The sequence below is a fragment of the Mytilus californianus genome, unplaced genomic scaffold (genome assembly GCF_021869535.1).
Source record: "Mytilus californianus isolate M0D057914Y unplaced genomic scaffold, xbMytCali1.0.p SCAF_5, whole genome shotgun sequence".
Lineage (NCBI taxonomy): Eukaryota > Metazoa > Mollusca > Bivalvia > Mytilida > Mytilidae > Mytilus > Mytilus californianus.
This window is the reverse complement of record NW_026262701.1, coordinates 112,081,705-112,106,851: the sequence shown is the minus strand read 5'-3', so window position 1 is coordinate 112,106,851 and position 25,147 is coordinate 112,081,705. Positions and strand designations below refer to the sequence as shown.

The 25,147-nt window shown below is 31.3% G+C and overlaps 1 protein-coding gene and 1 long non-coding RNA gene across 2 annotated transcripts; both read left to right on the top strand.

Moving 5' to 3' along the window:
- Positions 1-1,204: 1,204 nt before the first annotated feature.
- Positions 1,205-25,021, top strand: LOC127702873 (cadherin-23-like). The gene is made up of 13 exons (XM_052207176.1): positions 1,205-1,210; positions 3,097-3,268; positions 4,155-4,288; positions 4,607-4,772; positions 7,529-7,668; positions 8,776-8,947; positions 16,888-17,025; positions 17,711-17,833; positions 18,377-18,559; positions 20,420-20,607; positions 21,277-21,643; positions 23,154-23,526; positions 24,830-25,021. The coding sequence occupies exons 1-13, from the start codon at positions 1,205-1,207 to the stop codon at positions 24,867-24,869; spliced, it is 2,202 nt and encodes a 733-aa protein (XP_052063136.1). The 3' UTR covers positions 24,870-25,021.
- On the top strand, positions 9,566-15,676 carry LOC127700660 (uncharacterized). The gene is made up of 5 exons (XR_007981680.1): positions 9,566-9,694; positions 10,678-10,849; positions 11,543-11,682; positions 12,897-13,065; positions 15,524-15,676. It is a non-coding gene; the product is annotated as an uncharacterized LOC127700660 (long non-coding RNA).
- Positions 25,022-25,147: the final 126 nt, after the last annotated feature.

Sequence of the window (25,147 nt, the reverse complement as noted above, 5' to 3'; positions counted from 1 at the left end):
AAAGTGTGTTTTAAATCACTTTTATTAAAATATGCTATATAGTGTGACAAAAATACACATACAGCAAAGACCATATGGCAACCAACTACAATTGCGTGCTATTTTCAATTAACATGCACAGCTATGTTAATGTAACTAGCATCTTAAAAATTATTAATTATAAAGGCAATACAATGATGTTCAATTGATTTTTTCTGTAATCTATGTATAAATAAACACGAATGAAAAGAAAACACGGAGTGAGATCAGGTGAGTCGTAGAGTAATCATCTCAGCGTATATGTACACTTTGCAAAGCGAAAGTGGAGATTCAGGTTCACTTCTGCCTAAAATGTCCAAAAATAGACAATTAACGTAATCCAACACCTAAGATCTGTATAAAACATATCCTGTTATTTGACTAATGGACTGTAAGAAACCAGAAATTATTTGAAGCCCTAGTAATTTAATAATAAGTCTCTGGACTGAAAGGCAAGCAAACTCATGATGGAGCTCGCTCAGCGGAGAAGGGATGGTTTCAATCTTGCAGTTATGATCATTAATTGAAAATGCTATTCATAGTCTTACATGTGTCAAAATATCATTAAAATACAAAATACTGATGGATACTTGAGGTCCTATTAAATGCATGGTGTTGTCTAAAATTATAGTTATGTTTTGATTTCCCTGGAAAATTTCCTCGTGTTATCAAACGGTAAAACGTTGCAAAAAGGTTTCTGTTGCAACATAAAAGGTAAGAACACCAGACTCAATGTTCGTTTAGACTGTGCGGAGAAATATGTCACTTTCAAACATACAAATATAATTTATGTTTTTCAGTCGTAAACAATCAACTATTTTGCTAAAGACAATTGTATTGAAACAAATGTTTTAGTAACGATTTTGCAGTTTCTTACTGTTTTTATCTGTGCCATTGCTTATTTGATTTAGGCACCAGTCATTCATAGCTTGCCAGATTCTGTCATATTGCTAGAGGACGTGAACACCAACATGTTGTTACATACATTGAATGTGACGGATATCGAGGGCGACAATACAACCTGTTTCCTGAATCCAAACAGTTCAATATTTGAAGTGTCATTGATTCCATCTTCAAATATAGGTTAGATTTTTAGGGATTATAAAGTATCTGCAATGTGTCGGGTATCGTTGATATTTCGTAGAAAGTACATAAAAAAACTATCAATAATCCTTGATAGAATAGAATGAAGGTAGCAATATTGCTACAAAATTATTGTCGAAGAACAAACAACATCATGACACAATGAAAAACGACAATAGACACATAATTGTACACTAAAAACTACACAGAAAAAATATGAACCTAGGTAAACCTCACCAAAAATCATGAAGTGCAAGTTAATCAAAAGGGGTCGGCTAAGCTATTTATAACTCACTTGTATATTAACTATAAACAAAGGCCCAAATTTCAAGAAAGAATATTTTTTTCAGTAAACCTATGTATTTTAAAAAGAATGTTGTTTGCTTATATCTAAATAGTAAAGACAAGATCTCTAAAACAAAACTTTTTTTGGGAAGTCTTTGCAGCTTTACATTACTTGGATTAAGATTGAACAGCTAAAGCAAAAATGTTAAACGCAATAAAAAAATCTCAATTTTGATATTTGACAGTTTGATGTCTTGAAAACATATTGACATGAATTATCATTTATATGGTCATAATTATAAATTAACTGTTTACAAAACATTACATTTTTGAAATACTAACTAATAAAGGCTTTTCTACCTCAGGAATAGATTACCTTAGCTGTATTTGGCAAAACTTTTAGGAATTTGTGGTCCTCAATGCTGTTCAACTTCGTACTTTATTTGGCCTTTTTAACTTTTTTTTTATTCGAGCGTCACTGATGAGTCTTTTGTAGACGAAACGCGCGTCTGGCGCAAATACAAAATTTCACTCCTGGTATCTATGATGAGTTTATATGAAAGATGATATTTGAAAGAATTATTGTACTCTCTAATTTTCAAATGCATTTAGCCAAAACATTGTATTGTCATAAATTTTCTTCTCTTTTTGTATACCTACAGAATTTGGAATTTATCTAATAGGTGGAACAGTTCTTAATTATGATATAACCCCTTCATATTTGCTGACCATACAATGTAGTGATTCAAGAAGAAACAGAACTGCAAATTTTACGGTTTATTTAGTAAAAAACATGGTAGGTTTATGTCCGATTGTATCAAGGAAAATAATTGTCGAAATGCATCTGTTACATTGAAATTGTTACCGGTAATATTATAAGTGTAAGTTTATTGGTACCTCTGCAGATGAACTGATAATCCTGAGGGTATCACCAGCTTCGTAGCTGAGTACCTCTGTACTGGTATAGAAGTATATATATTGATCTATTCCTATTTGTTGTTATACAATTGAGAAAAATCATATAAGATTAAGGAACGTTTCTCTCTTAAGCATACCGCTATACCTTGCCTGGATTTCAGTTGCCTGTTTGTTCCTTTCCGGATATATCAGCCCTTCGAAGAATGAATTAGGCTTTGGGTTTTCAATTATTTTGGTCTGGAGCATCACCGATGAGATATAGTTTGTCTAAATGTGCATCTTATGAACTTCGATAGCGTTAATATTATCAGATGAGGTATTATTTATATTATCAAATATTAGTGTTTGTCAGTTGATTAAGCATATTTCTTTGCATAATCTAATTTAAAACACGAAAGCGAAAAAATGGACAGATTCATAATTGCTTGCTTAACTAAGATGGTACATATATTATGCAAATTCAGGACAAAAACAATGTAAATATCAGACTTAAAAGGTAGGATCTGCAAAGTTGAGGAAGGGAATTCGAATTTGGATCACCACTTTTGAATACTGAGCAACATAGACCAAATCTGTTTCTGTTCGACTTATTTCTTTTGGCTTCTTACGCGATATCATAGATTCCGGATCTACATTAAATTCTACACATGATGCAACATTAACTTTTAGATAAAGACGGCCGTTGCCGAACTATTGCAATGAACTTTCAATTGCCTTATAGCAAATGATATGGATAAGAGACTTTGAGTGATGAATGTTCTGTCACCACAACTTGTCTTATCTATATCTTAGGCACCAGTTATTCACAATCTGCCAAATTCTACCAGTTTGTCGGAGGATGTGAACACCAATACCTTATTACATACATTGAATGTGACAGACACCGAGGGTGACAACATAACCTGTTTACTGACGACAAATAGTTCATTATTTGCAGTGTCCTTGATTCCACCTTTCAATACAGGTTAGGTTTATGATTAAATATTCCAATACTATCGTATGCACTTCAAAACACTAATAAACTGATGAACAGAAATGTTTAGTATTGAATTTGTAGATTAAGTATAAACGTTAGATAGCTATGCGTTTTGTTAAAGCGATGTTTTATTATTTAGTTCCTGACATGCTAAATATATATTTACACTTGGGGAAACTGAAATCAAGGGAGACACATTTAGGGAACAATTTCGGTTCATTTTCTTTGTCGATTATTACATTGGAGTACTAAAACAAACCGTAATCATTTTTAGAGTCAGTTAAACAACATTCATTTTCAACGTTGATTTAACCTTTGATAGTGTTGTCTTCAAACCTTGTGTGTCGATCGTACCTGGATGACAAGTATTCCAGAAATTTGAATATTAAAGGCTAGTTACCATGTAGATATATTTAAACCATGGTCAGCAAATTAATACAAGTGCATAATTCAAAATTAGAAAATTTAGTAGAATGCATCATTCTATGTTACACATCTGTCCCGGGTTATGGAGAGGGTTTGGCACAAGCAAGCATATTTAATTCCACCATATCATGTATGTGACTTCTCCTTGTCAGGAGCCTGTAATTCAGTGGTTGTCGTTTGTTGCTTTATATCATATTTGTTTTTCTTTTATTGTTTTTATCCATAAATTAGGCCGTATATGGTATAGTGGAGAGTTGCTTCATTGACAATCGTACCACATCTTCTTATTTTTATATCAATCAATCATGACAGAACCGAAGTATAGAACCCTGTTAAATATACAAAATGAATTCACTGTTTGAATGCATGCAATAGAAAAATTTTGCCAAATATCATTGCTATTAATATACTACATTTTCCAGTAGTTTACAAACTTTGTTGTTTATAGATTACGGAATCTACCTGACAGGAGGGACAATACTAGATTACGATACAACTCCTTCTTTCATATTGCCAGTGGAATGCAACGATTTTAGACAAAACGATACAGAGATTTTTACAGTAAATCTAATACGAAATACAGTAGGTGACATATAGATATACATAAAATCGAAATTAAAACACGCTTTTGATATGATTACATTGTTGTTTTCTCAAACATGTCTCCAGAACATGATAATCTTGACTGTCCCTCTGGTATCTTTCGTCCCTCTCTCTTCAAATATTTGCTAGTTTCTTTTCTAAATCACTTGTGAATAGTAAAGTTTGAGACTTATGTAAATTTATGATAAAGTAAGCAAAACTAATAACATAATGTTTTGACTATCATTGTGAATGCAAGATAGCGAAAAAATAGATAATTGCCAACTGATAATCTCAACATGTTTTGTTTTATTTTAGCCACCAATTTTGAATAGTTTACCGAGCAGTACAAACGTTTCAGAAGATATTATTTCTAAAACTCTCTTACACACATTGAATGTAACAGATGAAAATGATAATGTGACATGTGTTCTAAATACACACACAGACAAGTTCACACTGGAAACGATTTCACCATCTTTAGGTTGGTACCTATTTATGTGTTGCAATTTACTTCTGTTGAATCTGCCTATCTCTACCTCAAATATTATTGATTTATATCTTTACAAATTATTTTGCAAGATCTCATGTCTAAATGAATATTTTGAATATTAACTCATCATTTAGATCATTCCAGTAAAGGTACAAATTCAAAACACATAATAGGGGTGAAACAAGTTAGAATCTAATAATCTCTAAAAGGTTCAACAGTATATGTGTTTTGACTCGGTGAGACTGGTAGTTGTGACTGTATTACCATTTTAAAGTAGTCGCCTTCAGAAGCATAACCGTAACAAGAAAGACGAAAGATACCAAAGGTACATTCAAACTCGAAAACAAACTGTTCACGCCATGGTAAAAAATGAAAAAAAAATGTCATTTGGAACATATCCGTCCTCATCTGTGAAACAGACATTTCATAATGGTCAACTCGTAAAGGCTTTCGTAATATTTCCGAAGGAATTTCGACTTCTCTGCTTGGAAATCTTGGTTTGATAGCTTCCTTATGAACAGCAACCCTCTATCAAAATAATGATATCAGGCTTGTAATTTGATACACCAGACGCATTTTTCATCTACATAAGACTCAGTGTCGCTCGAATCAAAACAGTTTGGAGGGCCAAATCAAATACGAGGATGAAGAGCATTAAAAACTGAAAATTCTGAAAAGTAATGTCAAATACGACTAAGGAAATCAACGTCTGATGATAGATACCTTAGTATTTCGAGAAATTCAATATTTCATCATGAACAGTAAATTTTGAAAAAAGGAACATATCAATGATGTCAAGGAAGCAAGTATCATTATAATATAATAGAACCCACACCATCGTCCAAGCAAAAATTGTGTATTATGTAGGAGTGTCAAATGTACCACAGAATAAATTTTAGTTAAAAAATGACCAAAACAAATCTTTATTCATTTGTAGAAATTTCTGTTTCTGTATATTTTCATTTCTATTAATTTACAACGATGCTTATATAGTACTAGTCATCTCACTGGTTTGTATAAATCAGAAAATTTCAACAAAAATTACAGCATTTGATAAGTACATATGAAGTTCAATAGTCAAAATTCGATTAGGCAAAACAAAAATGCGGGTAAGAAAAAAATTGCCAAAACCTAACGCTTATATGGCAGTATTAAAAATACCGCTAAAATGACAACACTACCTGACAGGAATACAGTATAAGCAAAAGCAAGAACAGTCAACACAGAGAAATACATTAGCAAATGATATAATAACAACGGACACCACCATTGACTTTACGACAGCAAACCAGGACACAATAAACGAAATATAAACTGCGCGTCACATGATTGGATCAACGTTACAAAAAGTGACGTATTTTTTTTGTGACGTTAATATTATCACAGGTGAATTTCTAAAAATAAAATAGATTTGTTTTATTTATAGAAGCGTACAAGAATATCAAAATGGGATTGCGTTTGTAATGGTGTTATTATATGTATTTTCTCACCATGTCGGTTTTTTCATCTTAATCAAAACTGTGTATAAAAAAAAATATCGACCGATACGATGTGTTTTGTGCCTCATCAATGAGAGATTTTTTTTCGTGGTCTTAGGTCTTTAGTTACCAAAACGCTCGTCTGATATCTGGTCAATTTAACAATTGTATTGTTTTCCTTAATTTTGTCATGATGATAGATGCAGGGATACATAGAATGATACCCTGACATGTTGTATCACCTGGTCTCTCTCCATTTTGGGTTCGAATTTTTGTGTCTCGATTCGCATTTTTGTAATATAAAGATGTTCCCTTATTTTGTTTTTGCCCGCTAACCCGAATAACCCTGTTTAATTAAACCTTTTGTCATTTGTTGTTGCCTCTATGTTGTACTGTAAACTAGTATTTAACATTAAAAATTGTCTAACTTCATTTTGATTTTCAAATATTTAACAGTAGCTATTTCAAATATATTATTATAATAAAAGTTCCTAAATGATGAAAAGATGTAAGATATAAAAAGGACAACCGTCGATGAGTGTCCTGGCTTGGTTCAAGCACACTAACTTGGGAGTTGTCAGTTTCTCTTCGACTTATGAAATTTAGATATTCCTTTGTATCTTCCGCCTCCCTTTTCAACATGTGGTATTGGTCAACGTAGTTACGTTTTTGTTTAAGGATATCTAAGGCCTCTCTTAAGGGTGTTCGCTACTCTGTTTTAAAAAAAGCTTTTAAAAAGACTTTTATAAATTTATATATATAAATAAAGGATTTAAAAAAGCAGAAAAAAATAAAGGGTCCGTGTGCTTGTTTTAGATATATAAGCCATTGGAAATTTGGCGAGAAATGATTCTCTCCAGATTTTTCATAAATATAAGATTGGCACATTTTTTTTTCTCTGGAAAACAATGAAAAAAAACAAGGATTTTATAATATTTTCAAATATGGCTTTTAAAACTGTAAGTAATAAAATTATGAAAAGAAAAGTAGGGGATAGCGTGCAAAATTTGTCATGGCAGTACATGGATAAAAGCAGAGGATTCTAAATATCTGGCAAAAATTCAAAAAAAAAGAAAAGAGGAGCGAACATCCTTAATCTAGATTAGATAAAAACAAAACGTTTATAAATAACGTACATGAAAATCCATATTTGAAAACACTTACATTCATAACACGGGTATTGTAGAAAATAAAAATTTAAGCACAAAACACGCATCATTTCATGTAAAAGAATACAACTTGTGAATTTATCTTTTTTTTTTATTTTAGTTGACTACGCAATATATCTTCGAGAAGGAATAATACTTAATTATGCTATAACACAAAGCTACTTAGTAGTTGTAGAATGCGGTGATCATCGTAGGAATGTATCTGATATACTGACTGTTTACATAATCAATCCAAATGAGGTAATTTATCTATTGATATGGTTTATAGTGTTCGCATTGACAGAATAAAATAAACGAACGTTACAACCTTTGTTCTGCATAATTGTATGTTTCGTAAACTTTTCAATTAGAAATGTCAATGTTTTTCTACCGCAAGCATAAATAGACCTAGCCAGACTTGGTATAAAGTTTTGAAATATTTGGTTTTCAATACTCTTCAAATTCCTACTTGATTTTGAGTTCTAACTATTTTTGTTCCGAGCCTCACTGATGAGTCTTATGTAAAAGAAATCCGCGTCTGGCGTACAAAATTTTGAATCTGCGTGCGTTGAAGGGTTTCTCCAGCCAAATTCAGTGTCTACCTAAAAGATAAACAAAAAATCCAAAAGAAAACGACAACATCATGACAAAACTAACATACGTCAAAAAGAAGAAGTGATTCTTGAATACACAGCTAGAAAACTAAGGACTAAGCAACATGAATACCAACAAAATCTGACTTGATCTCAGGTACTACGGAAATGTTGGCCGATCCTGCTGTACACGGGGTACTCGTGATATTGTTCATAGTACGTACATATTCAGTTATAAGTCTCATTTGGTGATGTCCCAATCGAGAAAAAGAGGACGGGATTGTAGCGAAGTCCTTCTTAATCATTGAAATTTTCCTCTCACAAAATCATATGCCATATTCTATAACAAGTCACGAAAGCAGAAATGATGACAAAATTGTGGTTACCACAAATTGAAAATATCCGTGGTAATTTTTGACACAGACATTTCAAAGAGATAATTTCAACTTAAAAATACAAACGCTTGAGTTTCATGTGAAAGTGAAGGAGATCTATCTATTTTTCATGAATTTCTTATTATAAGTTCAATCGACTGTTTTATAGAGGCGATGAGGCGATGTCACGAACGTATTTAGTGAGAAGATATTATTTATTCTTCAAAATTTTAAGTTAATCAAATTTTTATATATTAAAAAGACTAAGTATACAAGTTGGAAAAAAAAGACGGGTAAGATGTGTCCTCGTAGGAATGAATAACATGTCCACCCGATAATCATGATAATTGAAAATACGATATGTTTCATTCAGATGCTTTAATATAACGTTTGTTTTCTAGGCACCAGTAATACATAATCTGCCAGATTCTGTGAGTTTTCTAGAGGACGTGAACAACAATATCCTGTTACACACCTTGAATGTGACAGATGTTGAGGGAGACAATATAACATGTGTACTAAATCCGAACAGTTCATTATTTGATATACAAGTTATTCCACAGAACTATAACGGTATGCTTTTCTGTTAAACTGCAGTGTTAGTGATAAATAGTTGTTTAAGCGTTTTCAAACAAGTACTGTTCTTGGGTCATTTTCATTCTCAATTTTACTTGATTTACCATGCATCAATAGAATGCTATCAGATCTAGTTATGTGTTTTTTTTGAAAGTATTGAACAGTGCAACACTGTTTCAATAACAACACTTTTGATTTAACCATACAACATATTAGTTAAGTAAATTATCGATTACTTGTACCAATTTTTTGTGGTCTTCCGATATACTACTAGCAAACTCGGTTATATATTATGTATAATGAAACCTTTTGAACTAGAAATACAAAGGAGAAATAGTTTATAGTTTGATGTGTTTGAGCTTTTAATTTTGTCATTTGATAAGGGACTTTCCGATTTGAATTTTCCTTGGACATGTTGGAGTTCGGTATTTTTGTAATTTTACTTTTTTATCAAAATTGTGAGCTCCTTTTTAATATAAGATAGGTGAAAGATACCAGAGGGACATTCAAACTCGTATGTCGAAAATAAACAGACAACGCCATGGGTGAAAAAGAAAAAAAGACCGATAAACAGTAATAAACGATTGTGTATTTTTTGTTTGTTTGATAGAATATGGAATATACCTGAAAGGGGGTACAACTCTAGATTATGATACCACATCGTCCTATACATTGACAGTACAATGCAGTGATCTGAGAAGAAATGATACTGGAGTTTTTACGATTAACCTCATACGGAATACGGTATAGACATTTTATTAGTGTACAACTTGATCATGATGTATATTAAATGACTTTCACGAAAAGCTTAGCTTATTTTAATGTAAAACTGTAACGTACTGTCGAATATGAACTTGTGACTTTTGGCTTCTTCAGTTACTTCAACATGATATATTTTCGTGTGTTTTCCTATGGAAGATGTAGTTTATAACTCATGGCTGGAGAAATGTTTTATTACATTTAAGGCTTCTCAGACATCAAAATATGACACGCGTATCTCGCTTTGACTCCTGTAGTTAGAACAAATCTAATAGTTAGAATAAATACAGAACATTTTGATCATAATAAGAAGATGATTTATCATATGTTTTATAAACAAAATATCATAAGTATGACTGTTCTTTTTTAAATGAATTCCATTTATAGACTCGTTTTTATTATTTTTAGCTTATTACACCAATGAAAATCTATTTATCACGAAAGCAATATATATACTCAAATGCGCATTTGATGCGAAAAATTGGTCCGTTTATGTTTATTCATAATTTGAACGATCTGTTAAAATGAAACTGTTTTCTTCGTCATCATGGATTGCTACTTCAAGTATTAGCAATCAACGTTTATTTTTTCGGACGCGCTTAGCTTGAAGGAATTGAAATATACGAAGGATTCAAAACACTGAATTGATTTTATATTTTCTTTTTATTTGTTTTCTGCTTAAACAGGACAAGGAAGCTATGTGATCTTTATTCATTTTGTTTCGAATTATTATGAGCGGCGATTAATATTTTTCAAAAAGGAATGGCTATTGTATAATTTGGAAATGACTGATTTGATATAAAATGTGAAAATTAAGCAAAAACAAACGATACATTCGATAAAGAAATTGTGACTCCGAATAGCTTTAAAATCGTCAAGAGAAGAAAGGAAGGATAAAAGAGAAATGAAATGTTAATGCATTTTGACTCATCAGTTTATAAATTCTCAAGAACTTTTTTTCTTTGTAGCCCCCAGTTATCAACAGTTTACCAACGAACACAAATATATCAGAAGAGGTCATAACTAAAACATTTCTTCACTTATTGAACACAACAGATGTAAATGTTAACGACACCATAACATGTGTACTTACCGTGCATATTGACACATTTTCACTGGAAAAACTACCTCCAACGTTAGGTTTGTATATGTTTCATTTCACCTACATTTTCACCCTTTCTGTCATTAAAAATTTTGTGGCTATAGAGTTATTGTATATAATACATTACAACGGATGAATTGAAAATGCATAAATAGCGAAAAACGTTGTCCTGCTGACACTTAAACAAGATAATATCTCTTTTTACATGTTTGTTTTGCATTATTCCTTATGCATCAGGAATATGACAGTTGTTATCCATTCTGCTGTGTTTGAGCTTTTGATTTTGCCATTTGATAAGGGACTTTCCGTTTTGAATTTTCCTCGGACTTCGGTATTTTTGTTATTTTACTTTTTATGTATTATGCATTGTTGATATATAGTTTGTTTAACTATAATTAAATATGATACTTAACGGATGTCATTGTCATCGTTGGCGGCCGTGGTTATTAGTTATAACATTGCAAAATTGATGTCGACTTTTCCTGGAATTTTTAAAAGGACTGTACTGTTGTTTGTCTATTGGTCATTCTCTTTCATAGCCATGAGATTGTCAGTTCTTTTTCCACTTATGAGTTTTAATGTCCCTTTAGTATCTTTGCCTCGGTTTCATTAACAACGTCAACTAGGATTCGGCATTCATGATATCTTATCGGTTGAATCGGCTACCGTCAAATTGAAGTTTCGACGCTTTCAATATGGTACATTTATTTCCTAATTATTATGTATTTTAGATTATTATGCAGTCTTCCTCAAAGCAGGCATAATACTGAACTTTGATATTACGTCAAGCTATGCATTAATTATAGAATGCGGCGATCATCGTAGAAATGTTACAGATGTTTTGACAGTTGACATAATAAATCCAAATATGGTAAGATAAAATTAGAACTGTTTATATATAATTGTTTTGACAGTTGATATAATTAATCCACAATATGATACGAAATACAGAATAAGAATCAAACTACAACCAAAAATGTATTTTAACGAGAAAACTCCATTTACCAAGGTTTCATTTTATGGATGTCACGTAGTCTGGTAACCCGTTTGCAAATTTGTTAAAATGTCATATGGGAAAGTTGAACTATATTAAACTAAATCTCAAAAATACAAAATCGCAATCACGGCTTTCTAGCGTTGATTTAGTTCAATATAGTTCAACTTTCCCTAATGACATTTGAAATTGATTTGTTAAAGATACCATGGTTACATCCTGTATAAACGAACATGTTTAAATTTTGAAGTGGACGACAAAAGTACAAAATAGTAAATGAGAGAGGCACTGATTAAAAAATATTGAAAAGTATTCACTGAGCAAAAGGAAATCGATCAAAAAACAGTGCTTCTGAAGGTAAATGTAATTTTTTTTAGACAGCATCTAATTGGTTTGATTTATTTGGCGGTGTAAGTTAAGGCTTTCATTATTCGTTAACTCTACAGAAATAATAAACAGTGCTGTAGTAGATTTAACACAGGATACATACACATGATGCTGCTCTTTTAAAAGTTAATTTTCACTTTTATATTTTTGAATAAAATTTCTGAATGCTGTTTTTTTTCACATTGCTATCAAAGTGTAGAAACTATCTCAACAACTGCAGATAAGTTTTTCTGTAGTTTTATTCTTTCACTACGGTAGGCTGAACATTTGATTTGATTTTTGCTTTTGGTTTTCAACTTCATTTTAGCACTATTGGCTATTTCTACGTGGCCAGATTTTATTGGTCGAGGAAACAACAACTAGAGTTATATATTAAAATGTATATAATTTTTGTGAGAAATCCTGTTTTGAAAATTAGTCAATGGTTATTGATTATGTTTTTAATACTCGAAAGAAATTTATCATTGAACAGAAAGCTTTAAAATTTGTTTAAATTGTTGGAATTTTTCCGTTCGAAGTGTTTGTTTTAGCTTTTATCGTTTTAATGTTATTTGTGTATATTGTTCGTCACAGTTGTTAAAATATTTGTTGATTCCTAATATTTTCTTCCCTTAACAATGAAGAGATATACACTTTTATTGCATTCAATTAACTTTCTTATATTTAGACATGGTTAAACCTGCATTTTTTACTGATTGAAATAGGCACCAAGCATTACTAATTTACCGATGAGTTGCGAAATACCAGAAACCATCAGCACAGAGTCTTTACTGTATACCATATCTGTTACCGACCCATCAAACGATACAGTGACATGTAATGACACCTCATCTTCAGTAATGTTTTATCTTCAACCTGGAATAGAACCATTTGGTAGGTTTCAGTAATCTAAAAAAATAAAAAAGAATAATAAAAAAAAACATTTCTAGCTTTAATTTGTCATGTCAACGCTTTGCTTTGAAGACGAGTACATTGCAGAAAACTTTCATTGAAAAAGGTTGGGCTCCCACAAACATGTTTAATTATTCCCATCTTTTTTTTTTGTCTTTAATGAACACTATCTGATTCATTAATGTGACATTAATGTATAAGAAATAGTTTAATAAAAATTTACCAGTAGAAAATCTTATGACCAGGTACAAAATACAGCAATATATAGTCCTGGAATGGTTTAAACATCCAATCTATACCGTAAACCATTACACCTCGATACACAATTACGCCATTCCCCATACACCAGAAAAAATACACTATTTGCTTTTTCTCTTTCCCAAGTGAATCCTATATTTTTCGCTTATCATTCACCAATAATGTAACTCGTTTGAGGAAATTTCAAATTTCAATACATCTTTTATGCAACGAATTAAAATTTAAAAGAATACAACAGTCATCATGCAGTATACATAATTCCCAATGCACAACGCACCATACACATTTACACCATACGGCATACACCATCACATCACACATCACAACACCATACAACATACACTGTACACCTTTCCACAGTGCACATTTTTCATTAGAAGTCGACAGCATCCTAGGGATATAGGAGTGATTAACATGATAGCCGTATTGAATACGACTTTAATACGCCCATCCTGCTTTGCCTGATTACAATGTCAAACTTTATGTTATTGTTATGATGGTGGTACTAAAGTTATAAAGGCAACAGTAGCATTCCGCTGTTCAAAAGTCATAAATAGTTAAAGAGAAAACAAGTCCGGGTTACAAACTAAAACCGAGGGAAACACATAAACTATAAGAGGAAAACAACGGGACAACAGAAACACGGAACTGTTTTTTTTTTTTTTTTTTTTTTTTTTTTTCTGTAACAAAAAAAAAAGCCAAAATACATAGAAACGGACTATTTGACAACTGCCATATTCCTAACTTTTACAGGAAATTTTGATAAAAAATGGTGGGTTGAACCTGGTTTTATGGCTAGCGAAACCTCCCGCTTATAAAGCAATGCTAAAAAGATTCAGCTAAAAGGACAACACTACGTGACAGGATTAACGATACAAACTAAAGCAAAAAGTCCTCAATATTGACACAGCTGTATGACTTCAAACATGAATCTATAAAAAACGCGAAGTTTCAACTTTCCAATTGTCAACATTCCATTTCTTAGCCTTAAAATATCATGTGCTCCACCGTATGGCGTTTATATATCTTACTTAATACGTTACGCTCGTGCATTTTCATGCTATACAGACTTCATTTACATGAGTGTACTCCTTGCACAAAAAACTGATTCAGCAGAGTTATGAGATAGAAAGACTGAAAACTAATAAACATAATAATTGCAGTCACCATCAAGAATAGGTTTACCGATATGAAATGTCAGTGTTTCAACTCACTAGCGACATGTATTTATGATCTTAGATCTTTAGATGACCAAAAAATCGTCTGTAAATTTACAGTTTGTTTGTCCTATTCCCGATTGTGACTTTTTGACTGAGTGTGATTTCGTATGACGGATTATGCATGCATAGCAGAAGACGCTTGCTTGCCCTGTCGCCACACTCGGACTTGCTGGACTTCATGCAATTCCCTAACCCTTTGCTGGTAACAATGATTTGTCTCTCCCTAATCGATTAACAAGATTTAAGCAAAGGTAAACTACGGCTGCCTTAATTCCAACTAGTGGTTATTGTCATGGTACCAAATTTATATAAACTTCTGATACCATTACCCATACTGGAGATATAGGATTACATATAAAGAATTAAAAAAAAATACTTCTGGTAAATTAAAACTCTTACACTGCAACGATTGCCCTTTTCTTAATGCCAATTGTGAAATTTGCGTTTCTGTTAGAGTTGTTAAAAACAGTAAACATCACAATTGGAAGTTCATTTATTATTTTTTGTACAATTTAAATCGTACGATCATGCTTTAGATCTGTCATATCGTATTAACTGTTATGTGAGATCATGACGGCAATTGCTAGAGAAACTTAAATCATCGTGATTACATTTTATCTAAATTAGATGTAGATATGAACCAGACTTAATTGCTTCTAAAATAGCATAATTTCAAATTAAAGAGAGTGTGGGAATGTAAATACTTATTCCCAGAAATAAGGATTGAAACCATTTGTTTTAACATGTACCAGTCTAACTGTGTTGTTTTTTGCTAGAATTTTTATGTATAAAAATAGGAAGATATGGCAAAACTGCCGATGAGACAACTCTCCACTATGACCAAATGTTTATACTATTAAGTAACTGAATTTAGCGTTTTGAAGGATACCATTTCTTAAATCCAATGTTTTACACTATAATATAGTTGAATGCTGATGATATATCGATTTGTTTTTTTGTAGAGACCAACATATACATTAGACCAAACCAAGCACTTAATTACGACATTCAAAGACAATACAAATTAGATATCTTTTGCGCTGACCAGCGAAGGAACGATTCTTCGATTTTCTTTATCTACCTTATCCGTAATATGCCTCCGTCTCTCACCAATCTTCAAGGCAAGTAATATTACCATGAGAAAGTATTATGTATGTCAGTTCACTGAAAAATCATATTAAATTTTAAAAAATGTATTCAACAAATAAAAATACTACTCCGTAAATAACATTATCATAGATACTAGGATTAAACTTTTGTTCTACAGACGCGCGTTTCTTCTTCAAAAGGCTCAATCAAAAAAGTTAAGTAGGCCAAATAAAGTACAAAGTTAAAAAAAACATTCAGAACTCAAAATTCCGAAAGGTTTTACCAAATACAGCTAAGGTAATATATTCCTGGGATAGAAAATCCTTATTATTTCGCAAAGTAAGCGAACAGCCATTTGTGTAAATAAAACAGATACAGACAGAAAAACGATCCCGTGTATAAGTTACTCATGATCATAATAAAGCTTTTCTTAATGAATTATGAGGCAGTATCGAATCTCACGATTGACAAAATGCAGAAATATATATATTTAACCTGCAATCAATTTTCTTTTATACAAATACAAAACCATGTGAACGGTAAACCAAGCAGATATGCGTATTGTTTACGTATATAATCTCTTGGTATCCTGATTCTGTTTCGGGCGATCGGTAATATTCAAATGAATGTTTACGTCATCGTTAATATTGAGGGGTACTCTTAAAAATCGGCGACCAAGCAATGTCAATGTCTTTACTGTACGACTTGGAAGATTAAACATTGAACATTTAATTGGCAATGTTAAACTGCAGGATATACACACTATAAATAAAAATATATTAAATTCATTTGTACTTGCTATGAAACGGAATAAAGCGCGGCGAACCTCACCTTTCTTCAATTTGTAAAGCTCGTACAAATAAGTTTTATATTCGTCGACAATTTACATATATTGTATATATTGAAACATAAGAATAAGACGATGTGGTGTAATGTCTATATATCGTTTGGTTGTTTGTTTCGTTAGGTTGCTGTCTCATCGACATATACCGAACATATCATTTTATTAATATTAAGTAGTTATTGTTATTGTCTTAATATTTGCAGAATAGTATCAACTTAAGTGTGAGACAAATTAAGACACAATGAAACCATAACATTAACACTGACAAGGAATTCAGTGATCTATTTCTTGTATATCAAAATAAAATAGATATTCAATAAAACAATAGATATCAACAAAGAACAGATAAATGTTTTAATTCTTAATTAACATTTTGGTTCCTTATTATTGCAGCTAACACAAACATTTCATCACAGGCTACAGTTGGACAGGTTATATATACTGTACTTGGTACTGATCCAGAGAACGACCACTTACTTTTCAGTTTGTCGTCTACAAATGCAAATGAACCGTTTCAAATCAACCAATTGAGTGAGTTTATTATAACCATCAGTGGAAATTATTATATTACAAGACAAATTCTTGAAAAAATGAAATATTATTATAGTAGAATGTTAAAATATTAAAGTTCAATACGTTTATTCAATGCGGGTCCCACACTTATTATTTTTGTGGTGTTATGCATTTGTTTGTGGTACGTTTTGATCGAAAATAAATTAAACTGTTATATACATATAAATAGACTCATGATAGATACCAGGATTAAAATTGTGTAAGCCAGAGCGTAATCTAAATGATAACAGTAAAACATGCTAAATGAATAGTGAAATATCAATAGGCTGCATTAAGAGTCGAGTAGACCTAAATGACAATGACGAATACTAGTATATGGACAGCAAATATTTATTAGCATATTACTATTCATTTAACCCTAAACGAGATCAGCCAAAGTTTTATTATACATAATACAGAGATATAGCTATATATTAATAATATTATATGATTCCTATATAGTACAGGCAATGATAGGCGTTGGTGTATATTTATAATATTATATAATTCCTATATAGTATAGACAATGATAGGCATTGGTGTGTTTCCCTCGGTTTAGTTTGTACCCGGATTTGTTTTCGCTTAATCGATTTATGACTATTGAATAGCGGTATACTACTGTTGCCTTTATATACCTACTGTAAAACATTTACTTGTTTCACAGCTGGTGCTGTATGGTTATCTCGTCCAATACAAACTGAAACTGTACCAGGATATGAATTACAAATCAATATAACAGACGGCATGAATGTGGTGGGACCTAAAACACTATCAGTAAGAGTAACAGGTTTGTTTTCTAATAATTTAATTTGTTATTGGCTTTTAATTGTTTATGCTTTTTTACTCTCATTGACACTTTAAGCCATACAGTCATGAACTGATATGTCATAAAGATTCCTTAAGGATGAGAGACATCTTGAAGTTGATATAAACAAAAACACGTCATCATGCGGTATTCAAAATTGAACAAAATCAATACTGTATAGTAAGCCATAACAGACCCCACAAATACAGGACAAAATTCAAAAGATTAAACCAACGTCCTGATTTATGCTTTAACAATTTTTAAAGAAAATATGGCACAATCTGAGCAATGTGTGTGTTTTGTGAAACCCAAATAAATAAAACAGATAATGGATGGACGATGTTATAGGGAAAGTTTAATTTTGGAACGTTCATCATTGCCGTTCACTCAAAATGAATTGTAAAAAGTCAGATTGTTTTTAACTGTAATCTGAAATAATCTTCCTTGAGATTCAGTTTTAAGCAAATAGCGAGTAACGATATTATTTTTGTTTACTTTCATCGGTTTATTTTCATATATTTTCAGATGTTAATTCCATACCTACTTTAGTTAACTTACCAACAACAATAAATGTTCTGGAAGGCATTAGTGTGGGGACCACAATATTTCAGCCTATGATACAAGACATGGATAGTTCTGATATTCATATATTATCTGTGTCGTATATTCCACAAGACGGTGACATATATTTTCATGTGAATGATACAAGTAAGTAGGCTATTATTCTGTCTAAATAAAACAACAATGACGAAACCAAGGGGACAATTAAAAACGAAAAGTCTAAGAATGAGAAACCTTTGGTTAAATAAAAATACCAGAAAACAAACGACGGCCCACAAAAAAAAAAAAAGAAACTAAAGATTATGATAAGATAGCGACGCCAAGAATCATGTCTGACCTCTTGTGGTCTGGAAAGAGCAACAGATACTGCTCCGACAGTCATAATCAGTTATACTTTCAATTATTGATTTCTAAATATTTATGCCGTGATAATTTCGATCGTCATAATTTGTCGAAATACGCATCCTTTGCAGTATAATGTGTACCGTTGATAGTTAAAGAAGACCTCATTACACAAAGATTTGTAAAGGCATAAAGTTAAAAGAAAATAATCTTACACTACAGAAAGATCTAACCCCTTTATATATATACATAAATCACAAGGAAAGACAATGTTCAACAAGAGCCAAACAACTCTTGATAGGAAGCTTCACGTTGTCATTCAGATAAAAATAATGTTTTGTTTTTGATATTTAAAATATCTGAAGTCCAAACATCAAAATAGATGATTTTGAAATTAAAATATATCGAACATTGTATATAGATATAAGAAGATGTTGTATGAGTGCCAATGAGACAACTCTCCATCCAAGTCAAAATTTATAAAAGAAAACCATTATAAGTCAATTGTATTCTTTATTAACGATCTGGTGTCCGATCATAATACATCATTTTCATATGAAAAATTAAAAAAAGTATAATATCAATATTAATTTAGTTACATTTTAGGGTAAATAGATTGAAAAGTTTGATAGCAGCTACTTCTAAATTGGACAATATTGAAAATGAATTGGTAGTTAAAGTTGAAATTACCAAATTCCTGCAATTTGTGTTATAAATTATTTTTAGAAGATAATAAAATGGGAAATAGATATGAATATGCAGATTGAATATTACAATACTATTTACTTAATGGCATTTATTAAAAGCAGAAATTCCTTCTTACAAAATTTCCATTTTAAAATTGTTCATAGGATTCTACCATGTAATTCATTTTCTTTTAAAAGAAACTGAAGTATGTGTATTTTGTACAGAAATCAGTTAAAAAAAAAATTTAAATCTCATTTTTTGGGAATGTAATGTTGTACAAAATTCCTGGCTATCCATGATAGAATGAATTAGAAATTATGACATTTTCTTGTCCATTAGTCATTTTGGTGTGTCTGAGGAAGTTTTTAACAGTAAATACTATTTAATTGTATTTAATTACTACATATACAAATGTAGATGTAAGAATATATTGCCAACAAAATATGGTTGGATAGAATATTTAAAATATTGGATAAGTATAGAAATTTACTTTATCTGAACCCCTACACAAAAAGTTAAAATAGATCAGAAGTGGCAATTGTTAGAAGCAGCATTTATGTAACCGAATTAATTGTAATATATCTTATTATATCATTATGACTTGATCAATCTTACAAGTGTTACTTACTTATTTTTATAATTTGTGTCTAATACTGTAGTTTGTAATTTTACATGTCTTAACATGAAAACTAAAAAAATACAAAAAAATTAAATGAATATCTGTTGAACGTCAGATCATGTCATTTTCTCCTAGGACGACGAAGTGCCGATACATCGTATCAAAAACTTCAATTCAGACCAATTCTGGCATAATGATTGTGTTCTTGACTTATGTTCTTATTCCCGATACTGCCTCATACATGTAACAGCGGCATTATTGCTCGTTAATTCAGCTTAATGAAAAGATCCATGTTTTCTAGATAAATCCACCTTTCGTTATAGTAATTTATAATTTCTTTTACAAAAACTGTTTCATAGGTAGATGGGTGTCAACTGTAGCTGATATTGATTATGAAACGATATCACCCAAAAGCTTTTTGTTGATGATTAGTGTCAAGGATTCGCTAACAGAAAGCATTGAAAACCTAACTATCAACATTGTTAATGTGAACGAACCACTACATTTCTCAAAGAAATATTACGCGATTGATTCATATGAAAACACAGTAAGTAATTAATTATTCTAGATTTCTAAAACGTTTACGTAATTTGAAGTTAAAGATATGGAACACTTTGATATGATGAATGGCATAATTGTCACATTAATGTTATACATTTAAACATTCCAATTACATCTTACCTCCAGCAGCATATTATCTTTTAATGACATTTTATTTAGTAGCTCTTGTCCTAAAGCATACCATCTTATTCTTTTTTTATTTACATGTAGTACATCATGAATCATGATACTTTTAGAAATAGTCATTCCGTTAAATTTGACCTAATGTGCAGCTGGATTATCATTCTTATCAATCCATTTTTTGGATTACTAAATACGTGCATTATTCCCAGTCAGTTATCATGATATTTTCATGCTGTTATGAAACAAATTTTTATTTTACTCTGTATAAGTACTAAATATAACAAATTTTCAAATGTTGGAATGAAATGCCTACATAGTTGAGAAATATTTTTGTAATATGCTGAACAATATTTTCAAAATATGCTAAAAAGATATCAAAGGAATATTTACGATAGCGAATTTAGTTAGCGCGTCACGCGGTTGTTCAATAACCGTTATTAACTACGCTTTAAAAGACCATAGGCTTTAAGAAACCGAATTAATTCAAATATAAATTAACAGACATACAACAATGACGGCGTTTTCATTACAGGCCGGATTTGTACTGCAGAACCCCTATTACCAGTATGCTGACGATGATGGAGATGCTGTGCAGTTTTCTTTGAATTGTGGATCTGACACTGGCAAGTTAGATATAGATTCAACAACAGGCCTTTTGTCGTATTCAGCTGATTATGATCTTGACATAGTTGGTACATCTGCACAGCTTCAATGTGATGTGTACATTACTGATAATGAATTTACGGACAATGCATTCCTGAATATAACTATACATGATGACAACGATAACTCACCAAAATTTTCCCACAATGAATATCTATTTCTGGTGCAACATACTGCAAGTGACGGTGCTTTTGTTGGTCAAGTTGAAGCTTCAGATAAAGACATTGGTCCCTATGGTAAGAGATCAGACATAACATGATTGTACGAGTTTCTCTTTTCCTATCTGTAGTTCATGCAAAGCTAACTAAACCACAGTTTGTATTATAACATTAAAAATTAATCATTGGCAAACATTTAAAACAACATGCTTTTTTGAGAGCTGTAATCAAGTCATCAACTAAAGAAATATTTTTGATGTTAATATCATGATTGCAATTTTTGTTTGACATTTACTGCAAGTATGAAATTAAAACTACAGTATAGTTTGTAGTGTATATGGATGTGTAATGAAAACGTCTGACAAAAGTAGGTTCTTCCGAAGGATGAGCGATTTCTTTCCCACTCTGACACCCGTCCAGCAAATCACTGTAAAAGTCCGATAGTCAGAAATCAAGTGAGAAAAGTAATGACCGGTTTAGACAGAAAGCTTTTTCAAGCAGAGAAAATTGTTCACCCAATTTAATGCGTGACATCATCAGACGACAAAAAGAAAACTAAATTTCTGCTTTATATAGACTTACTAATTCAATTCAGTTACGTACCCGCGATTTTTGTTGTGTGGTCTAGTGTAAAATGATAGGGAAAAGCCAGTTAATTTATGCTTATGTATTAAGTAATGTCGTTTAGAGAAATCGTTTATTTTCTTTCTATCAGGGCTAAATGTAAGCATATTGTCTTATATACTACTTACTACTTGTATTAAGCAGAAATATACCCCATGTCAAGGTGTCAAATCAACAATTTTGAAGTGATTATTTACTATTTTATTTTAACTCTTTTCCATCAGTCTGTTGTACAATATGATATATTGATGCAATGAAGGCATTTTATTGTTCAATTAATTATTGGATTATAATTTTCAAGTAATAAATAAAAAGAATAACAAAAATTTAAAAAAAATGGAAAAAAAAAACCGGTAAAGTTTACCTTTAATTATTGTTTGAGCTCTGTGGTAGTGTGTATGTTAACAATGTTTTTTAAAATAGTATCACTTGTTTAGTATTTAATTACTGTATTAGAAAAGATTATGCCAATTGATTTTTCAAATCAGTCATTTGATTTTTTTCCTGTATACGTATCGTCAACATATCGTTTGTGCTGTCAATTTATACACACAACACCAGTACTTCATCATTAAAATAACTGCTTATGTGTAGCTGTTCTTCATCCTGTTGCTGAAAGGTAATTAATGACACGCAAACGACCAAGGCAGTCTTTTGTCGACCCTGTTAGCATGCCAATCACAATTAAGGTCTCCGTCATCAACATTATCTTTATATGTACGCAGAAATCAAATGCAAACATGTGATACGAGATATTTTCATAGTATACTTCATATTCATATCTAATTGTTATCGCCTTACAAATTTACCTGAAACTCATAAACGGATTAAGCTATAATGCACTAACCTAATAAATTTCTACGATAAATAGCTATAGTATACCATGAATGAATAAATATAAAACGTTTATTGACTATTGAATTTTTCACTTCTTATTATTAATATCAAAGTTCTTATTTTACAGGTACTTTTTTTTACCATGTGAAACAAGACAATTTAAACGCTAGTATATTTGTAGTGTCTGATAATGGTACAATAAAACTAAACAACACATTGAGTGATTATCAAGAGGGATCGTTAATAACATTCAAAATCTTCTGTGTTGATACTGGTGGTAAACAGGATAAAACGTCAGTCAAAATACTAATTCCTACAACAACAAAAGTGGCACCAGTAGTTGTTGTTCAAAGTAAAATATTTTACTACACTTTCTTCAAACATGCTTCAAACATGGCTTGGTTTGTTCCTTCGATAGTTGCAATTTTTTGCTCAGTCTTTGTTGTTATCCACACAATATACTCCTTCAGAAACATGTGCATGTGTGAAAAATCAAAACGGTAGGTACATTTTAGAATGGTGTTAAAATTAGTTATTAATAATTTTATTATTCGTTTTTGTACAAAAACATTAATGGTAAAGTTCCAATAGATCATTAGGAGTATTAGAATAAGGTGATGTGGATTGATTGTCAACCAAACACCGATTCACAGCGAGACAAACATAAAATAAATATATAAATCGAGATTGCTAATGTCAACAACTGATGAAAACCTCTTACTATTCAAACTTACCGAACAAAAGTATAAATTGTTTTTTTTTCAATCTCACATATATAATGTTTTGCATGACTTTCGGAGATACAATGCTTATCTGGTGACATGTGTAGAACTGGATCCACTTACCCTGCCGGAGTACCTGAGATCATCCCTGGAACGTTCAGCTGGGTTCGTGTTGCTCAGACTAGTTTTCTGTGTTGCACGTGGTTTTTAGACTATTGTTTGACTTTTCGTCGTTTTTCTTTTTTGTCATGGCATTGTCAGTTTTTCATTTAATTATAGATTTCAATGTCATCTTTGTATCTTCGTCTTCTTTCGGACATATTTACATAGATATGAGAAGTTTTTTGAACGATATTTCGGTGAATGTTAGTTTTGTGGCTAATACTGCTTTATCCTTATTGGTGAAATGACTTTGGAAAGAGTAGGGTCAAATGTTCAAATCTTTCAAACAAAATTGAAAATCAAAATGCTGCAATAATAAATACCAACACTATCGGTACGGATAAAATATCTGAAATCTGATTTTTTGTTTGTTTTCTAAGTACTCTTTTTGTTCTAATTTCCAAGCTGTCCTGTATATCTGCATTTGTTCCTAATTCCTCCCGAATTTTTTACTTGGTATCGTATGAAAATTAGAAGATGTGGTATAATTGCCAATGTGACCACCCTCCACCAAGAAACCAAAAAGAGTAATTAAAGATACAAAACAAAAAGTATTGATATTTGAATTTAAGGTGACTTTAAAGTGATCAAGATAAGGATACAATGTTGACTGCTGTACCCCTATTTTTGACATTTTCACCTATTACGTCTGTTTGTTTTGTTCACACATTGTTGTCAATATAATGAAATTTTATGTGACTGTCACACAAGTAAGAGGTTAACCTAGCTATAAAACGAGGTTTAATCCACCATTTTCTACATACGGAAATGCTTGTACCAAGTCAGGAATACGGCAGTTGTTTCCATTCGTTTGATGTGTTTGATATTTTGATTTTGTCATTTAATAAGGGACTTTTCCAATTTGAATTTTCCTTGGAGTTCGGTATTTTTGTTAATTTACTTTTTTATGTAATTTCAGGTTACAAGAGGAAATGGAGTACAACATAGCCGATTTCTAGTACGCATCAAAGTTTCTGTTATCATTAAACACTCGTAATAAATGGGACCATGGTCAAAACATAGGAGAGTGGTCATACCTTTCATTTACTAGAATTGATAAATTTATAAAGATGCAGAACCTGCTTCCAAAGATTAACATGAATGAAAGACCTAAAGCAGTAAACAAAGGATCATTACATTCATTGTTTTATGTATCATATTATCATTAAATATTTCATTTGCTTATTAAACATGTGTTATGTTATTATATTCTTATAAATTAAGTCGATAATTTTCT

Coding starts and splice junctions, on each gene's coding strand:
- LOC127702873 (XM_052207176.1), top strand. Junction 4,773..7,528: donor AACGATTTCACCATCTTTAG/GTTGGTACCTAT, acceptor TTTTTATTTTAG/TTGACTACGCAATATATCTT. Junction 7,669..8,775: donor ACATAATCAATCCAAATGAG/GTAATTTATCTA, acceptor TTTGTTTTCTAG/GCACCAGTAATACATAATCT.